Source organism: Gracilinanus agilis, chromosome 4, assembly GCF_016433145.1.
Source record: "Gracilinanus agilis isolate LMUSP501 chromosome 4, AgileGrace, whole genome shotgun sequence".
NCBI lineage: Eukaryota > Metazoa > Chordata > Mammalia > Didelphimorphia > Didelphidae > Gracilinanus > Gracilinanus agilis.
The window spans coordinates 65,815,565-65,835,492 of record NC_058133.1 but is presented as its reverse complement, the minus strand read 5'-3'; the positions used below and the strand labels follow the sequence as shown (position 1 = coordinate 65,835,492).

At 33.2% G+C, this 19,928-nt stretch overlaps 1 protein-coding gene across 4 annotated transcripts in view; it reads right to left on the bottom strand.

Moving 5' to 3' along the window:
- The window catches only part of DNM3 (dynamin 3), a 612,108-nt gene that overhangs the window by 435,445 nt on the left and 156,735 nt on the right, over window positions 1-19,928 (bottom strand). For all 4 annotated transcript variants that reach the window (XM_044672207.1, XM_044672209.1, XM_044672208.1 and 1 more), the window contains exons 5-7: window positions 4,352-4,450; window positions 3,658-3,818; window positions 1,739-1,881 (exon numbers count right to left, since the gene is read on the bottom strand). In XM_044672207.1, coding sequence (XP_044528142.1) covers window positions 1,739-1,881; window positions 3,658-3,818; window positions 4,352-4,450 — 403 coding nt within the window. The remainder of the gene's footprint in view (window positions 1-1,738; window positions 1,882-3,657; window positions 3,819-4,351; window positions 4,451-19,928) is intronic.

The window sequence follows — 19,928 nt, the reverse complement described above, 5'->3', positions numbered from 1 at the left end:
CTATCTTAATATCTCTCCTATTCATCCCATCTCTCTACTTACAAGGCTACCACCATAGTTCAGGCCTTTACTGAATTGTTGCAGTAGTCTTTGAATTGGTCACTTAGCTTCAGGTCTCTCCCCATTCTAATCCATCTGCCTCTCTCTACCCACAGCTGTCCAAGTGATTGTCCTCAAGCTCAGGTGCATACATAATCTTGACACTCCCCACACAATGCACATTTAATAAACTCCAGTGGATCACTATTGTTTCTCGGGGGTGGGGTAAGGGGGGGAGAATATGAGCTCTGTTTGGCATTTAAAGCCCTTACCTTGCTCCAATCTATTTTTACCAGATTTATCACAAATTAGCTTCCTGCTTGGACTTGATGTTCAAGCTGTACTCACCTTGTTGCTATTCCCCATATTCAGCATCCCATCTCCTATTTCCACACCTTTACACAAGCTGAGTCTATGACTGAAAGGCAATCCCTCACCTCCATCTCTTGTGCACATTAAAACCGAGATCAAAAGCCATTTACTATAGGAGGCCTTTCCTGATCCCGCCAGTTATTGGTGCTCTCAAATCATTCTGAATTTACTTTGGATCTGTATGTATGTATAATAAATATACACACTTTATATATAACATATATCCACAGAGATAAACATCTATGTCTTTGTATATATAGGCTATGTGCGTGTGTGTGTGTGTGTGATTTACTAACGCACGTCTATGCCATTTCCTTTGATAGACAGAAGCTTCCTAAATCAGAGAACAAGCACAATATCAGTTCCATCCTTTTAGCCCCAGTGCCTCACCCAGTGGTGATAGATCACATAATAGGTGTTTAATAATGCTATGAGTGAAGTAAATGAACACCAAAGGACTGTTTCTTCATGGCTCAGGAGGGATACTGAGTCTACAAAAGCTATCAGTCTGAAAAAGGAATTGAATTAAGCAGGAGCTCCATTGTATAATGCTGCCTGTGGAACAGAGTAGCTAAGTTCAACAAAGCTCATGACCAGAGTGTTGGCCATCTAGACCTGGAATACATTTGTCCATAACACATCATGAAAACATCCCCTAAGGCTTGGAATGGTTTCAGTCAGGATCTCTGACAGGAGAACCCACAACCAAAAAATCAAAATCTCTTGAAAAGTGTGTTGCAATCCTGAAGAAGCAACACATTAATTATCAGTGACTTTTCTTTTTTTTAACCCTTACTTTCTGGGTTAGAATCAATACTGTGTATTGGCTCCAAGGCAAAAGAGTGGTAAGGGCTAGGAAATGGAGGTCAAGTGACTTGCTCAGGGTCACACAGCTAGGGAGTGTCTGAGGCCACATTTGAACCTAGGACCTCCCATCTCTAGGCCTGGCTCTCAATCCTCTGAGTCACCCAGCTGCCCCCCATCAGTGGCATTTCTAAAAATGATTAACCTGTGTGATTTTATACTTAATTTCTATTCTCATGCAAGAACATTCCTATTTATAGAACTCAAAGACAAAAACAAAAACAAGATAGTATAACTCGTATTAAACCTGATAATCAGTTGAATCCAAATTGCAACATAAAATGGAGAAACAAAATAATGAAGCCTATAATCACATAGTAAGGGGAAATATCTAAACATCTCAAGATTAGGAAATTCAAGGAGACTCATTTATATACCAGCAAATGACAGTAACAGAGGGAGAAAGCCAAAAATCAAACTGAAAAGATTAATTTATGAACATGATATGGCAGTGTCAACTCACTGTAGCAAAGCTTTGGTCTTTCTTGTGGGATCTTCTGGCTTGAAGTTTTTGTAGGCTTCTACTTCATGTTCTATGGAGAGTAATTGCCCTTGGAGTTTGCTCCTGAAGTTTGGCAATGTGTCTCGAATATGGTTAGTAAGTTGCTAGAAAAAGAGATCATAATAATAATAATGGGTAGATCAAAATTATTGATTAATATGAAAGAGAATGATACATGCTATCGTCTTAATCATCTAAACTTTGGAAAAACCAAATATGCCTTGTAATCAACGAATATTAGGGAATATAACATTGATGGCAAGCTTTGTTAATCTGGTCCCCTTTGGGCTGCTTAGTGATTTCTGACTAGAGAAAACAATGTGACATCAAGATGGAGTTTTGCATAGAGTGTTGTCTATAATAATAGTTCAATCATGCTATGTTCCTCCTCGTTCCAGGTATACTATCAATCAATCGGATATTTATTAAGTACCTACTATATGCCAAGTAGCTAGTGACATAGTGGATAGAGCTCTGAGCCTGGAGCTGGGAAGACCCAAGCTCAAATCCAGCCTCAGACACTTAATAATTGTATGACTCTGAGCAAGTCACCTAATTTATTTGCCTCAATTTCTTCATCTATAAAATGAGTATAATAATATCATCTACCTCCTAGGGATGCTAGTGAGAATCAAATAAGAATAATTGTAAAGCAACTGGCACATAGTAAGCAATATATAAATGTCACTTAGTATATCTTTTATTTTATTTATTTAATTTTAAAATAGATTTTATGTCTAGCTATCTCAGTCCCTATCGCCTCTCTCCACACTATGGAAGTTATCCCCTAACAACAATATATGTCTACATATAATGTCTTTCACATTTCTATTTTTCTTTTCATTCTCTGGAAGTATATACCTTTTATACATGTAGTTATTGGCCTGTTTTTTCCTCCATTTGACTGTGAGTTTTATTAGAGTTGGAACTGCTTTTTGGCTTTCTTTCTATCCCCAGTGCTCAGCACAATACCTGGCACATGGCAGCAAATGCTTAGTGACTTGCCTTATTAACACAAACTGTATATACCCTTTACCTCAGAAATAAATCTATATCATCAAAATTATCAAAGAAAGAGACAAGAGGCTCACATGTATACAAAATATATTTATAGTAGAACACTTTGTTGTAGCAAAGAATTAGAAAAAATGGGAGTTCATCAATTGGAGAATATTTGAATAAATTATTGCATATGCATGTAATGCTATAATATTGTGCTATAAAAATAAATAGAACTGCTTCAGAGAAATCTAGGAAGACATGATGAATTGACATGAAATAAAGTAAGTAGAACTTGAAGGACAATTTACATGACAACATTCAAAAGGAAAATAACTTTGAATTACTTTAGATCTCTCAAAATAATGACCTATTGCAATTTCTGGGGTCTGGTAAAGCAAGCTACCTACCTCCTGGGAAAGATGATAGACTCAAGATGCAATGAGTCAGAGGACAGGGTCAGTGTGGAAATTTATTTTGCTTGATTATGTGCATTTGTTAAAGGGTTTTCTTTTTTCATTTTTTTTTCCTTTTAAGTGGAGGTAGGAAGTTGGAATATTGGCAATTATGTACATTTCTACTAGAATTACTATACGTATATAATCATATGTACAAATATGTATGATAGTCATTCTTATATACTCAAGATATTTCAGTTATGTCATTTGACATTTTAGCCTTTAATTAAAGGAAAGCACAGAATATGGTAAGGTCTAGTTCCACCTTCTTTTTGGTTCATAAAAAATGAAAATAATTTTGGCTTTTATTTGAAAATGATTTTTAAAACATAAAAATGACAATATTGACTCTACAATTTTTAGCATGTAACTTCTTCAATAACTGAAAGGATGTATGCTAAGAACTAATATCTTGATGTTCACCTGATTAAGGACTTTCTGAAGATGTGGGGTTCCCATTCGATCAGCAATGTGTCTGTAGCCTGGGTGGGAAAGAAAAAATTTTCTTTCTGCTAAGAGAGCTGCCTTAATGTCCTTCTTTCCATCAATGTCTTTTTGGCTTCTATTTACCACACCAACATAACCTAAAATAAACAACAGAATTCAACTTCAGGGTCCAGAATTTAACTAAGCATATATGACTTAGGCAATGATACTTTTGAAGAAGGGGATAATATCACAAATGGACCTTTCACTTCAAAGATCTATGAATTTCAAAATGATTTTCAGGCTAAGTCTCTCATAAGTTTTTGGTATGGGTATGCCCATTTAGCAAATAAGTAAATTAGAAAAAAATCATTTAAGTGACTTTAGTATTATCATGAAGTCTGTACTGAATCCATATATCCTCCAGTCAGTCCCCTTCCTCACTTCCTTAGTTCTTCTTTCCAGTTCTCTTTGTTCTGAAATTTAAAGGAATATTCTCCCTTTACATTATTTTCAATACATCATTTGGATACATCTGTTTAACTGTGATAAAGATCAAACCCACATTCTATAAATAAGATAATTCTTAACTTTTTTGACTGAAAAGATTGCATTAAAATTGTTAGTACCATTTGCTGTTCAAACCCTTTCTATTCCTTATATCATCAGGTTTGGGACGTCAAAGCATTACCCCTTCGAAGAGGAAGCAATTTGTTCTCTAGAACGTCCCTTGCATCAGTTCCTTCATCCATAAGATCTAGTTTGGTGATGACTCCAATAGTTCTGAGACCTGTATAATAAACAAACAAAGAGAGAGACAACAACAAAACCCAGTTCAAAGGGGTACAAGTACATCATAGAGGTATCTCTTAGCAAGTTTTGGTAGGTTAAATCTTCTAATACCAAATTAAGCACCCCTCTCTTCCCTTATTCCAATACACATGCTTTCACTGTTCCTAGTTCTCCATATGTAATTTTGGTCCTTTTAATTTTTGTCCCTCTATCTTCAAGTTGCTCGTCTTCATTCCTTCCTCTTTGTGTTACTGTTACAGCCTAATAAGAAATTTTTTTAATTCACATATTAACATTATCACCCATAATGTGATATTGAAAAAAGGAAAACAATTCTGTATCAAATAAGTTTTCTTTTACATATGTCAACATATGCCAATCTTATTTTTAGAATAAAAAGTCTATAATTATAATTCTATTCCTTATAGAATTTCATGTTCTTATATTTCTTACTGTAGTATATCAGTTATAAAGATAGTAAATATAGCATCATTAAGCTCAGGAAAATAATATTTCATTAAAAATACATTATACCTTTACCTGCTCATCAGAAAAGTGATAAATATCAGACATTTTTGGCATCTTGGTTTTTTCCTATTAACTGGAATGTTTAGCTATCTACAAAGCTCAGATCAAATTCCTTAAAATTTTTGATACATTTATTAACTCAAAACATTTATTAAGTATTTATCGGTTATAAGGCATTATTAACAAAAGGAAACATGAATTTACATTCTAACTAGATAATACCACAAGTACATAAAGTAAATTGAAGGTAATTTGAGAAGAGCAAAACTGAACTGATCAAACCATTTTGGAAAACAACCTGTAATCATACCCAAATAGTTATAAAATTTTGTGAAATCTTTCACCCAGCAGTACCACTATTATATTTGTTTCCTAAGGTGATAAGGGGAAAAGGAAAAGAACCTATATGTTCTAAAATACTTATAGTAACTCTCTTTGTGGTGACAAAGAGCTGGAAATTGAGAGAATTATCATCAAATGGGAAATAGCTAAACAAATTATGGCATAAGCTTGTGATGGAATACTACTGCACTGTAAGAAATAACAAGCAGGTTATTTTTTTTAATGTGGAACAATCTAAATAAAATTATAAAGAATGAAATGAACAGAACCAAGAGAACATTACATATAGCAATAAAAATATTGTTGGAAGAAAAATTGTATACATCCACCTCTAAAGAATGAACTGATAAGAAGAAACAAGCAAGGCATAGCTTTATATAAATATTTTTTTGGTCAAATGATGCCTTCTGTGGTGCAGGCAGGGAAGGGAATAAGAACAATATCTGAGAACTTTAACATAACAAACAAATACATAAATGCAGTGTTTTAAAAAAAAGAGAAAAGGAAAAGGACTGAAAATTTGAGGGGAAGAAATCTTTTTTGGGAAAAGGCACTAAAAATGAAATTCAAAAAACTAATAAATAGGATTAATTGAAGGAAAAAGAAGGAAGGGAAAATCTACTTGACTGAGAAGGGAAAATGGGATGTAGAATTAGAAAATTAGATAAAAATAGGAAAGAGAAATAAGTGAAATCCCAATGGAAAAGAGGTAATAAATGAGAGTAGGGAATCAGAGATTACAGGAAGAGAATCAGTGAGAGCAGGTCCACCTTAAAAAAGATTAAAGTAAATGAAAGGTTCAGCTTTCAATAGAAGGAAAAAAGTATAATGAATAAAACCCCAAATCAGAAACAAATAGAGGAAAATATAAACCTAACATAACATTAAATTTGAGTAGATAAAATAATCCAGTAAGATTAAATAGAATGACAGAATGGATAAGAAAATAAAACATTACAATCTATTGCTTACCAAAAAGAATGTTTAAAAAACAAAGAAATTTCTAAAATAAAACTGAGGCAATAGGAAAAAATTGCCATGCCACAAATGAATCCAAAAAAGCAGGATCTGTAATCATGCTGTATGAAAAAAGCAAAACAAACCATTCAAAAAATAAAAAAGATAAAGAAACTATTATGTTTAACTGAATAATAGACAATAAACCAATATCAGTTATAACTTAAACAAAACAAATGCTTTAGCATCTAAATCCATAGAGAAAACTTTGAACTAGGAGAAGAGAGATTAATACAAAGGTAACAGATATCAACATCTTCTCTCAGTTTGGAATAAGTCTAACAGAAAGATAAATAAAACAAATAACATAGAACAGAATAACTTATTGGAGAAGCTAGAGCTAAAAGATTTATGACACTTTCTAACTAGGATGGCAAAAGAATATACATGTTTCTTAGTACCACTTAGAACTTTTACAAAATTGAACATGTACCAGGGCAGACAAAAAGAGACTGCAAAGGAGTAGAAATGGTTAAAACACCCTTCTGAAATCACATTCAAATGGAGACAACAATAAAATCCTAAATAATAAGTGGGTCAAGGAACAAATAATAGGAAAAAATAATTGTACAAAAGAAAATTATCATGATGAAACAACAAACCAAAATTTCTTGGATGCAGCTAACATAGTCCTGGGGGGAAAGAGGGAATGTTATACTTACAAAAATACATTAACAAAATAGAAAAAGACAGAATTAATTAATTATGCATTTTTGTGACCTTAGAAAACTAATGTATGAAAACAAGCTTAAAATAAGTACAAAAGAGGAGATAGTGAAAATTAAAGGGGGAATAGATATATTGGAAACAAAAAAAAAACACAGAAATGATAAATTAAACTAAAAGCTGGTTCATTGAAAAGACTAATAAAATTAATAAACCTTTAATATGATTAAAAACAGAGAAGAGAAAATCAAGGAAATAAAATAACAAAAGAGTAAGGTGATTTTTCAACAAACCCAGAAGAGAATAACTAGTAAATGTTATCACAATTACATGCCAACAAAACCAAAAATGAAAAAGAATACTTTCAAAAAATGTAAAATACTCAAATCCCCAGAACATCACAAAGAGATCTAAATCCAATTTAAGAAAAGTAAATAGATCCAACTGTAAAAGAACTACCAAAGGAAAAAACTGTTGATCCTGACGAATTTATGATAATTCAATCAAACTTTTAAAGAACGGTTAGTACTTATATTTAAATTATTCTCAAAAACTGACAAAGAAATCACCCCACCAGAATTCTTTTGAGACAAAAATAATCTAAAATCTAAACTAGACAGAGAAAAAAAGCACAGAAAGAAAACTATAGGACAATATTATTAATGAATACTAACTCAAAAATTTTAAACAAAATCCTGAAAGACTAGAGCAATCTATCTGAGAAAATATATCAGGGATATAAGAATATTTCAACATTAGTAAAACAATCAAGAAAATTATTCTTATTCAAAACCAAAATATCCAAACTATTTGATCAACTTGGATTTTTTTGAAGTCTTTAACAAAGTACAACACTTTTGTGATAAAAAATCTACAAAGCATAGGCATAGAGAAGCCTTTTTAATACCATAAAAAATGTCTATCTAAAATCATGAGCAAATGCTATATGCAATGAGGATATATTACAACTTTTCCCAATAAATTCAGTGAAGCAAAAGATGTTCATTTTTCCCACTATTAATTGATATAGTTTTGGAAATGCTAGCAACAGCAAAAAGGCAAGAGGACTCTGAATGCATAATTAAAAATAAAGAAGAAATAACACTGTCCTTGTTCTCTGATGATATGTTGGTTTACTAAAAAAATTCCTACAGAATCAGTAATAGTACTAATTGTGACAATTAATTGCTTCAGAAAAGTTGGAGGCTACAAATAAATCCTAAACAACCAATAGAATTTCTTTGCAATAATAAAATACATGAAGAAAAATAAAAGGTGAAATTTCTCTCCCTATAACTAAAAACATGCATTAACATGTGAGAAATGATATACCAAAGCATACAAAGATTGTATAGATTTAATTACAAAGTGTTCTTTAAATAAAAACTTAAATAGAAGAATATTGGGTACTCATGATGAGGGAATGTCAATATATTAAAAATGACAATACTACCAAAATTAATTTATACTTTTAATGCCTATCACTCAAATTAACAAAGGTGTACATTATAGAACCTGATAAAATAATAATAAATGTCATTTGAAAAAAATCTACCATAGCACATGAAATTATGAAAAGAAATAAAGATAAAGGCAGAATAGCACTTCCAGAACTCAGACTATATTATAAAGCAATAGACATCAATATCATCTGATTTGGTATAAAAAAAAAGAGAGACAAATGAATGGAACAAAATAGACAAGAGAAACTTAAAAATCATAACAATTTTTGATAAAAATAGAAAACATAAATAACTAGAGAAAACTATTTTATTTTTAAGACCTGCTGGGAAAACTGGAAAGCATTCTGACAAAAATAAGGCTTAGGGCAAAACTTTATGTGATATTGGACAATGAATGCATGATCTTAATATTAAAGGTCATACAATTAATTAAAAATGAGAGTAATAGATCTTATGCCTCTTACAGGTATGGAGAAATGTATTCTTAACCAAAAAGAAAAAGACAGGCAATTACATACAATAAAATAGTTCACTTTAATTAAAACTGAAAAGCTTCTATACAGCTGAAATTAATGCACCTAAGACAAAAAGTAAAGTGGTAAAATGGAAAATAGTTACCAAAGATGGATGAGTAGCCTTGAAAGTGGCATAGTAAGCCCTCACACAAGAGATGCTAGTCTTCCCTGAACAGCACATACACCTAACCTTGATATGTCACTAACTAGTTTCACCTCTCTGTGCCTGAATTTCTCCATGTGCAATAGATGATAATAGGCAAGATGATCTGTGAAGTCCCGTCTAGCTCCAAGATTCTTTGATTCTAAGAGAACAAGTCATCACAGTTTCATCTAAAGTTATCAATAGAAATGGAAAAAATAGGAAAGTATTAATACACCAATCCTACCCTCTTGACCAATTTAATTATTAAATTTGAGAGCTCTATACACTAAACCATATTCTATCCTCAAATAACAGAAAAGTCATATATATGATTCTGATATTGTACAAAGAATAATAGATATTCTGGTCCAAGTTGAAATCTGAATTCTGCTATATACTCCTTTGGTGTCCTTGGGAAAGTCTTGGCATAAAATCTTCTTCACCTACTTGAGAGGGTAAATTTGATTTCACTAGTTGATTTCAAAAGTCAGGTATAACTATACATCCTATATATTATAGAAATGTTTTATCATTTAATGTAAAACTACTAATAAAATTCTGAACACCTGAGAAATTCACATTTCTATCATATTTTTTTGAAATTTTTGAAAAAAAAAGTTCTTTTTTTTTCAAAAATTAGAATATAGTTCATGATATTTTGAAAGTTTTTCTCTAAAGTTACATGGTTTCTAATAAATATCTGAAATACATTCTAAAATTTTACTGCATATTGACATTACAAATATTAACTAGGTTATGTTTCATGTTTTAAAAACGTTCTTCTACTCATGCCTTTAAGAATTCTAAAAAAATCTATAAATTTGAGCAGATTAAATATCCTTATATTTTCATTTTAAACCAACTTTTAAATGAAAATAGTTTTATTTCTATGAAAAAGTTGGCCAAAGAAATTGTTAAATTTATCATCAATTTCTCCAAAGAATAAAAATTTAATAAGTAAATAGAATAAAGATCCAAAAGTTAATTGATATCAAGGAGAAAGAAGCAACAGTATAATAGAAAGTGGGCTAAGAACCACAAGTGTCTCAGCACTATTTTTCATGGTACAACTTTTTAAACTTTTAATTTCAATCACTCTAATGTTTGAGAAAGCATTTGGATGTGATTGAATAAAGTAGAATCACCTGTTATTTGCAGCTCTGATGGAGACTGGCCCTTCTCCAGATTAAATGAATGGTTTGTCACTACAACGGTGTAATTTTATCAATATTTTATTAATGGTAGCTATGAACCAAAAGAGCTTTTTCTTCCACTTGATAGTAAAAGAGGAGTAGGTTTTGTCCTGAAGGAAGGTAGTAAGGACAAGAAGGCAAGCAGCTAGAAGATAAATATTTGTGGTTTATAGGGTCCATAAAAGCACAAAGGATATCCAGATATGATTGAGTTCCAAGTTTTAGCAGGTTTGTTATTCATATCCCCACTGATATGCATTACTGATAGATTTCTATAAATATGTGACTAACCTCCACAGATTCTACTTGCATAAGACAGCAAGATTCAGATTTATGGGCAGACTGTGATGTTTTATTCCTGATTTTGTTTTCTATTGGGAAAAGTCAGGATTATTTCAGCCTTTGACTTATGATGAGCAAATGTTATTCTTGATTCTATAATCATTTAGTAATATTTTAGAATTATATGACTGTGTGTGTATGTAAATGGGGAGTATATCATTGTGAACATTTAATACACACTGTTGAACCCATTTGGAAAAAAATATTTCCTACACAGATCACAAAATTCAGGGAAATGTTACAGTAGAGATGAAGTACTATACCTATTGCTGGACATCTACTAAAAGCTTCTGCTGAAAGCAGAACAATTTATAAATTCTTGTTTTGCTCAGAAAATAGAGGAAGCATCAAGAAGGAATTGCTAGTGTGAACTCAAACTGATGTTTAGGTGAGATCTATTTAGTAAAGTAGGAATGACAAGCACATTGAGAAAAAGTGACTATGTCATCTTATTATTCATAACAGCAAAATAAGGAAGTTCTAGATAGACAGATGCATGCCCTCACTAGAAAACCTGGCTTCAGAAAAGGAAAAAAAAAGAATTTAATCATTAGTAGGAGTTAATGGGAACACAGGTAAAGGGGGATGAAGACTCTCCAAAATAAAATTCTGCCCCAAATCACCTGATGAATAAGAAAAGAAGTATTTAAAAAGAATATTGTTGTATAGGAATCTACTTAATGATCCTGGATGTTAAAAGTAGAGAAACCAAAATGTAAATTGGGGTACAAAATACAGATGAATGTACAAGAGTGGCATTCTAAAACTAACAACAGAAAAAAGGAGGGCTAGAATTAATTAAGGGTTTGCAAAAATTACCTAAGGATAACAAAAAAAGTTTTTAATAGATTGTTTTCATAAGAATAATAAAAAAGGAGATCCACTTATTGCAGCAGATGATATTACTATTAAAAAATCCATTTTTGTTCTACTTCAATCTTATGCCAAAAACACAGTCTCTTAGCTATACTTTTAAACATTCACCATAGTGATAAGGAGAAAATTAAATGAGAAAATCAAATCAGCCACTAAATACAATTAGACACAATTGTGTCATATATGATGAGTCATTTATAAAACAAGTCATCTCAGACTGATAGATTCCTTTCTATTCAATGTCACCATCCTGCAAGCTAAGGTGCTGTAGGATCTAAACCTATTTTCTCCACATTCTCCTTCAATATGGCTGGTAAATGTTTTGGTGATTATCATCCCCTCAAGGTACTTTGACATATGTGCTTTGTTATTCTTGGCCTCAACCCCAAGTCCTACCTTGTCCACCTGCTGCAGTGAACCTCCTTCCTTTCTAGTTGCTGTTGCTGCCCAAATTTAGGCTGGGCAGTTTGGATGTCACACTTCCCAGGACCAATCTGATAAATCCTGTTTTCTAATAATTTCTTTACTGGTTCTTTCTCTGTATGTGGTAAAACATAACCCTCTTCTTTTATTTGTTTTTGCAGACATGGAAAGTTTGATATTCTTAATTTGGTGGTAGCTTGGGGCAAGTGGCATGGAGAAGAAGTCACAGCAGCAGCATATTGTATGGAGTCAGATTTTAAATGGTTGTGGAAGAACTGTTGCCAAACTGTTGGAAAAAATAATCTGTATGGACTTTGCTTCTTCAATCTCCACTCTAACCCCTTGCAATCTGTTTTTCTTCCCTAATACTTGATAATAAATAATTCTAAGTTCACTTTTGACCTCTCTTTTATTAGTAAAGCCAATAAATTTTTTTCTATCCTCATCTTCCTTGATTTCTTTGGCATTTGTGGAACATTCTCTCAATCTCAAGACTTTCTCATCTCTTTGCTTTCATGACCCTTTACTCACATGGTTCTCTTCTAACTTGTCTGATTCTTTTCTTGGCTATTCATCATCCTTCCTGACCCCTAAAATTGTGCATCTCCAAAAACTCAGTCCTTGGCCTCAGCTCTCAATATTTTCCTTTCAATAGCTCACCTACCATGGATGGATAACTGAAGAACTATTATTTTATTCAAATATCCCCCAGGGATTTGTACCTAGGCCTTTTTTCTCTCTTTACTATTTCACTTGATGATCTCATCAGCTCCCATGGCTTCAATTATCTTCTTTAGGCATATGACAAAGATTTTGCTTATCCAGCTCTAACCTGGCCTCCAGTTTCAAATCCCCAGCTGCCTATTAGGCCTCTCAAACTAGATGTCTTGTAACTGTCTTAACCAACATGTCTAAACCTGAACTCATTTTCAACAAATTCTCTCTCCTCTTAGCATTCTTATTACTGCCAAAAGTATCACCATTCCCATAGACTCTCAGGCTCACAATGTAAGTATCCTCCTCAGCTCCTTCTCACTCCCTCCTACCCTTCCTGTCCAATCAGTTTTTGAATCCTGTTGTTTCTACCTTCTGTATAAATACCATATACGCCCTCTTCACTCCTCTGACTCTGCAACCATATTGAAGCAGGCCCTCCTCTCTAAACTGTTTCAATAGCCTTTTGGGTCTCCCTTTCTTACATCTCATCCCAGTCCAATCCATCCTCCACTCAGCCATCAAAAAATGATCTTCCCAAAGCACATCTCTTACCACATCGTTCTTCTATTCAATCAACTCCAGTGGCTTCCTATCACCTCCAGGAACAAATGCAAAATTCTCTTCTTGATTTTTAAAGTTCTTTGAACCTGGCCCCTGCCTGCCTTTCTGGTCTTCTTAGACTTTAACCCCTCCCAACCCTCAGTATATACTCTGTTCCTTACATATAACACTCCCTATCTCTCCACTCCAAATATTTTCACTTACTGCCCCCAGTGCCTCAATTGTTCTTCCTCCTCATCTTTATCTCCTAGCTTCCTTGGATTCCTTCAGTTCTCAGAAAAATGTCAATATCTGTAAGAAGTCTTTCCCAATCCTCCTTTAATCTCTCCTCTGAGACAATCCTCCAATTTATCCTGAATACATTATGTTTGTAGACAATTGCTTGCATTTTGTGTCCTACATCACACTGGGAACTCCTTGAGAACAGGGATTATTTTTGCCTTTCTTCATACAATCAGCACTTAGCACTTAGTCAGTGGTTAGCACATAGAAGGAATTGTAATAAATGTTAGTTGACTGAGTACCAGATTTCCCATCCCAAGTACTCCCAAGAAATCTAATCTCATATTCCAAAGTACTCTTGGAAATTGCCTTTTAGACGACATCAAGTTACAATCTCACATTCAACACATCTCAAACTGAAAGTGAATTCTTCCTTCCAATATATGTCTCTTTTAAATTTTCTTTTTCTATTAAAAGTATCAAATAGTTTCCCAATCACCTAAGCTTATAACTTTAGTGTTTCTCTCTCTCTCTCTCTCTCTCTCTCTCTCTCTCTCTCTCTCTCTCTCTCTCTCTCTCTCTCTCTCTCTCTCTATCTCTCTCTCTCTCTCTCCACATTTTGCCTATTTCTTCCATCTCCTCTTTACTCCTACGGCAACCACTCAATCTTAGGCTCTCATTTCTCTTTCCTTAATTGATTCCTCCTTCAATCCACTCTTCCTTCTGATGTCTGGCTAATCTTCCTACTGTTACTATATTGTCATAGCATACTTCTACTAAAAAACCTTCAATAGCTTCCTAATGCCCACTTTAAAAAGTAATTAAATTTTAAAATAAATTTAATTAAATAATTTATTTGATATGATTATTAATTTATTGATTTAAATAATTTATTATAATACACTTTAGATTTTTAATAATTTTTAAAAATAAATTTATATCCCTAAAATTCAAAGTCTTCCACAAATTGGTTATCTGTTTCCTGCCTATGTTTATACTATTCTCCTCTAGTACTTTAGAAACTAGATGAGCTGGAATACAGTTGTCCCTTACTATATCGTGGTTCACTTATAGTGACTTCACTGTATCTTGGGTTTTTAAAAATATATATCTAATTCTGTTTTGCTGAGTTTTCACTATATCGCTGGATTTTGTGGATGAATACTATACTGTACACAATGGAAATGCAGCATGCCACTACCATTTGAACAAGTTTGCCAATATGAGATTGACTGATGGAATGAAAAGGCAGCGAACCACAGTGCAGTGTTCTATATCCTGGCGACTGATTATCTCCGTGTTTATAAGAGTATGGGAAAGGTTTATAGGAGAGTGGGAAGGGTTTATAAAACCTTAAAATATATGTAAATAATAAAATAAATATAACACCACTACTTCATAGAATTTCACCTATCGTGGGGGTCTCTGGAACGTAACTCCCATAATAGGTGAGGAATCACTATATTTAGAAAAACTGGAATATTTAGAAAAATGGGTTCTCTCTCCAACCTCTGCCATCTTTCTCTGCTTTTCTCATGTGATTTCCCAATTCTGGAATGTCTTCTTTCTTCCAATCTCTTATTTGTTGAAATCCCTTCTTTCCTTTAAAGACCAGCTCAGTTGCTATTTCCTTCATAGAGCTTTCTCTAAGGTCTCCTTTGACTTTTAGGTGAAAAACAACTCTTTTGACTCAAATTTACCATAATACTTTGCATATTCCTTCCCCTTTACACATTTTATTTTTCCTTTAATCACAATTATTTTTGTGTACAACCTTCTCTTCCACATTTTTCTTTTCTTTTGTTTAATTTTTTTTTAGCTTAAATGCCAATTGAAATGAGCATTTCATATACACATATCAGAGATCTAGGGACCAGAGAAGACTGCATGGCATTGAGAATAGCTTGCTTTTCAAAGGGCTTACTGAATTCCACATGACACTTTAAAAAATACAGTTATCCTGTTCCCTTCCCTCTAGCTTTTTATGGCCAAGATAAACATATTTGATTCTTTTTTTTCCAAACCCTTACTTTCCATTTTAGAATCAATTCTATGTATTGATTTTAAGGCAGAAGAATGATAAGAGCTAGCAATGGGGGTTAGGTGACTTGTCCATGGTCACACAACTAAGAAATATCTGAGACCAGATTTTTTACCCAGGACCTCCCATCTCCAAGGCTGGCTCTCTTATTTACTAAGCCACCTAACTGCTCCCATACCCAGTTCTTTCAACCAAACCTCAGAATGTTCTTCAATAGTTTGAATATCCTCCTGTTTATTGTCTTTTGGGGGAAAACATTCTAGTGATGTATTTTGAGCCTATTCTATTATGAAAATCCCTCAAAACAAGAACTGTTTCACCTCTGCATCTTCAGAATCTAGCAGTTGTACTTCTTAGATTGAGTTTAATGAATGTTTGTAAGATTTAATTGAATAATCAATGGGGGAATATCCTAAAAAAAAAAAGGATGTTATGGTAAAAATGGTAAAAAAAAAATAGTTAAAATGGAGCAGTCATCTTTATAGACAGAAAGAATATATTATCCTTTGAGACTTAGAGGATGATTACCAGCCCAATCACATAGGCTTGAAAGCTTAAAAGTTACCTTAATCTCTTCCCTTGCTCTTACCTTCCATATCTTGTTCTCTGGGTTCTACTATCCTGCTACAATTTCTATCCCATTCCTCCCCTGTTCTCCACTCTGCTCTTAGCCAGACCCTAATCATTTCTCCCTTGAAATACTGTCACAGATTTCTAAGTGATCTCCCTAACTCCAACTTCTCTCACTTTCTAATTCATCTATACTTCAAAGAGCTACTAAAAATATTCTTTCTAATCCATGGTTATCTGTGTTGTTCTGACCATGTAATTAGGATGATCCCTATTGCCTATAAAAAATATCACATACTTAATCTGGTATTTAAGGCCTTCCACAATCTAGAAACAACCTACCTAGAGAGTTTTGTCCCTTTCCTGAAGCATGTCTTCAGGACACAACAGAGAATCCAAAAATTGGTCAAATCCGATGATTGCATCCCTGATGATTTATAAAGGAATACATCACACTGCCAGGAGGAATCTAAAAGGCATTGCTAATGTTATGGACATAGGTGGTATTCTCATTTTATTATTTTTGGATCATAGCATACCAATAAAGACCATAGAGTTTTCTTGGCAAAGACACAGAAGTGGTTCTCCAATGGATTAATGCAAATTAAGGTTAAGTGGCATGCCCAAGGTCACATAGATAATACAGTTCTTAGGCTGGATTTGGACTAAGGTCTTCTGGACCCCAGAGACAGGAATTCTATCCACTTAGCCATCTAAATGCCTCCAGCATTTTCACTACTTCTGCCAACTGAGGTGAGAGTTAAAGAAAAAAGCAACAGATTTAGGAAATGAAAAGCCAATTTAAAATATATATGTAATGTGGATTTGTGGACCACAGTTTAAAATATTTGCCCTTGGCCAAAAAAGAAATGGACCTAAAATCACTAGTAAAAAAAATCTATTTATATGGAGTTTTGCACATCAAGAGGACTTTAAACTATAATGGAAAAAGAAAAAATGAATATTATATATGTTTACCCAAATAGAAATTAAATAAAGTAGCTATACTTTAAGAAGAAAAATAGTTGTAGATATGCCAGAGGGAGAGGAAGCATAATGTAGGGAGAAGTAGTGTCCTATAAGGAATTTTACTGTGGCAAAGAGGAAAGAGTAATGGACTTTGAAACAGGAGGTACCTCAGTTCATATCATACCTTAGACATTAAATGCTGCATGACTAATTCTATTCCACAACATGTATTATAGGCAAGACCCTATGTTGAATCTCAGTCATTTACCTGGCAAAGATAGATAATAATCCATATAATATTTAAATAATAGAAATAATATCAAATAATATATGCAAACCACACAGATTAATCTGATAATACACCAATGGAGCTGTGACCTCATAAAGGTGCATATTACAACCTGCTTCTACCTGCCCAGTCTCTTACCCACCTTCTCCCACTAGTTTGTCTTATGGAAGGGCATGAAGTATATTGAGGGTCTTCCTTCTCTTGACATCAAATCATATCAATAAAACATTTAGAACCTATTTATTAGAAATACTCTCTTCTCATACATTACCAGCCAGACTTCTTTTATAAGCATACATTTTTTATGAGATCCTTCCTGCAGCTTCTCTTACATAATTCCTTTTTTTGCAATGTGGAGCTTCCTATTCATGTACACATTGTGCCCATCCAATGTCCTTTCTGTGATGTTTGATTTCATTGTGCCCATCCAATGTCCTTTCTATGATGTTTGATTTCAGGTTTTTGAGTACTAGAATGTTCCATGATTCACAAGTATACACATCACCAGAAGAATATTTGTACTAAAAAAATCAGCTTGTTGTTAGAGGAGGTTGGGGTTATTTAAAGAACTTCCCCAAAGGAAAGCTGATTTCCTCTGTTCTTTTGGTGAAATTCCCTTTCTGCTTTTCCTGAGAGTATATCTGGGACTCTAATGTTATTGTATAGGTGTATATTGAAAAGTATTTGCTTTTCTTTTTAAGTTGCAAATCTTTTCCATGCTTCTCTGCTGTCTTCTTTTAAATTTCATCATTAAATGCCTGTGGGATTACTGCTTAACTGCATCTCTCACCAAGCTCCCTTCAAACATTTTTCCCACACCACTACTTCTCATTGTTCTATAAAGCAATACTATTCATAATCTTCAAATATCCTTCTCCCTAAGATTTTACAAATGCAATTATAGTTTAAATGAGTTTTGAGATGGTTGCCAGAGTTTTCCAAACAAACCAAGTCAAGTAAATCAAATGTTTGGTGACTAATGTGGTTTCAGGCTCCTTTGATCTTATTAGGGCAAATTATTTACATGTCTTAAACATATATAAAACAGTTGGAATCCGAGTATGTCTTTTCCTCCATCTATTATCCAATTTGCTTATTTTAAAAGTTCTGATTGGAGTTGTTTTAAATAAAACTATAGATTTTTCCTATTTTTTTGTTCTAGTTTTATGTTTATTTTGATCTTTGCTCTAACTCATCAGTGGTCTGCCTAAGTAGGTGTGAAGTCAAGAATGATAACCATATCAATAAAGAGTCATTTCCTTTCTATTAAAAAATAATCAATTTTAATGACACTGTTTTGTACTTGATATATTCTTCTGATTCTTTTCTCAAGTAAAAGGCTTATAATGTATGAGGTTTATATATCACCTTTGGTTGATTCCTTAATCCTGAACCAGAATTACCAATACTTATTTTTGCCTCTATGCCAACTTTTACATTGAAATCACCAACTATGAAAGCATATGCTGAGATTTCTTAATCAAATAAGGAATTAATTTTTTATTAAAAAACAAAATAGTTATGTTTACATGAAATTGAAGCGCTTTTGCATGAACAAAATATACCCAGGATAATAAGGGAAGTTATCAACAGTGAAATGATTCCATCAAATATCTCTGATAATGAAAGAATACTCAATAAATTAATTAAGGCAGGCTGGAAAAAAACCATCAAATTCTTATTGTGTGCACAGCACTAGAAAAGAGAAAAGCAGGACCTACACTCAAGTATTGTTATTCCTGATAGACATGGGCTCAGGGCTATCTCCCCCAAGGTCTGAAGGGAAGTTCTAGTTGAGGTAGTTTTAGTGGTTTGAACTACTTAGAACTTCTTCCTATCTCTCCCTCAAGATAATGTGTCCCTGATTGGGGATGTAGACTCTAAACAACCACATCAATGCAACCATCAATAATATGTAAATAAATCTTGATTGATGACACATGTTAAAACCAGTGGAAATGTGCATTGGCTTTGAGGGGGAAAGAGGGTGAAGGAAAAAGTAAAAACATGAATCATATAACCATGGAAAATTTTTCTAAAACAATAAAATATTTAATCTTAAAAAAAAAAGATAATGTGTCCCTTTATCAGCTACAGTATGGGGGGAAGGAAGTTAAACTTGGTCTGATATCCAAGATATATGGAGAAATAACCTAAATGTAAGACCAATAGTCATTATCCAATCAATAAGAGGTCAAAGAACACGTTCAAAGAATTCTGGAAAGAACAGAAAACTATTAATAGTAAGATAAATGCAAATCAAACCAACTTTGAAGTTTCACTTCACTCACAGTGAACTGGCAAAGATGATAAAAAATGGGAGTAAATCCTATTGTAGATTTTGTGGAAAGATAAGCACAGTAACACACTGTTGGTATAGGTCTGAGTTTGTCCAATAATTTTGGAAAATTACTTGCAAATATGCTAAACAAGCATCTATAATAGAGATATCTTTTGATCCAGAGATCCAACTGTGTGGCATATAACAAAACAAAACAAGTAACCCAGGTCACAACTCCCCTATATATCTTTATTCTACATATGTTGTCTTCCCCAGTTAGAATATCATCTCTTTAAGGGCTAGGTCCACCCCACTT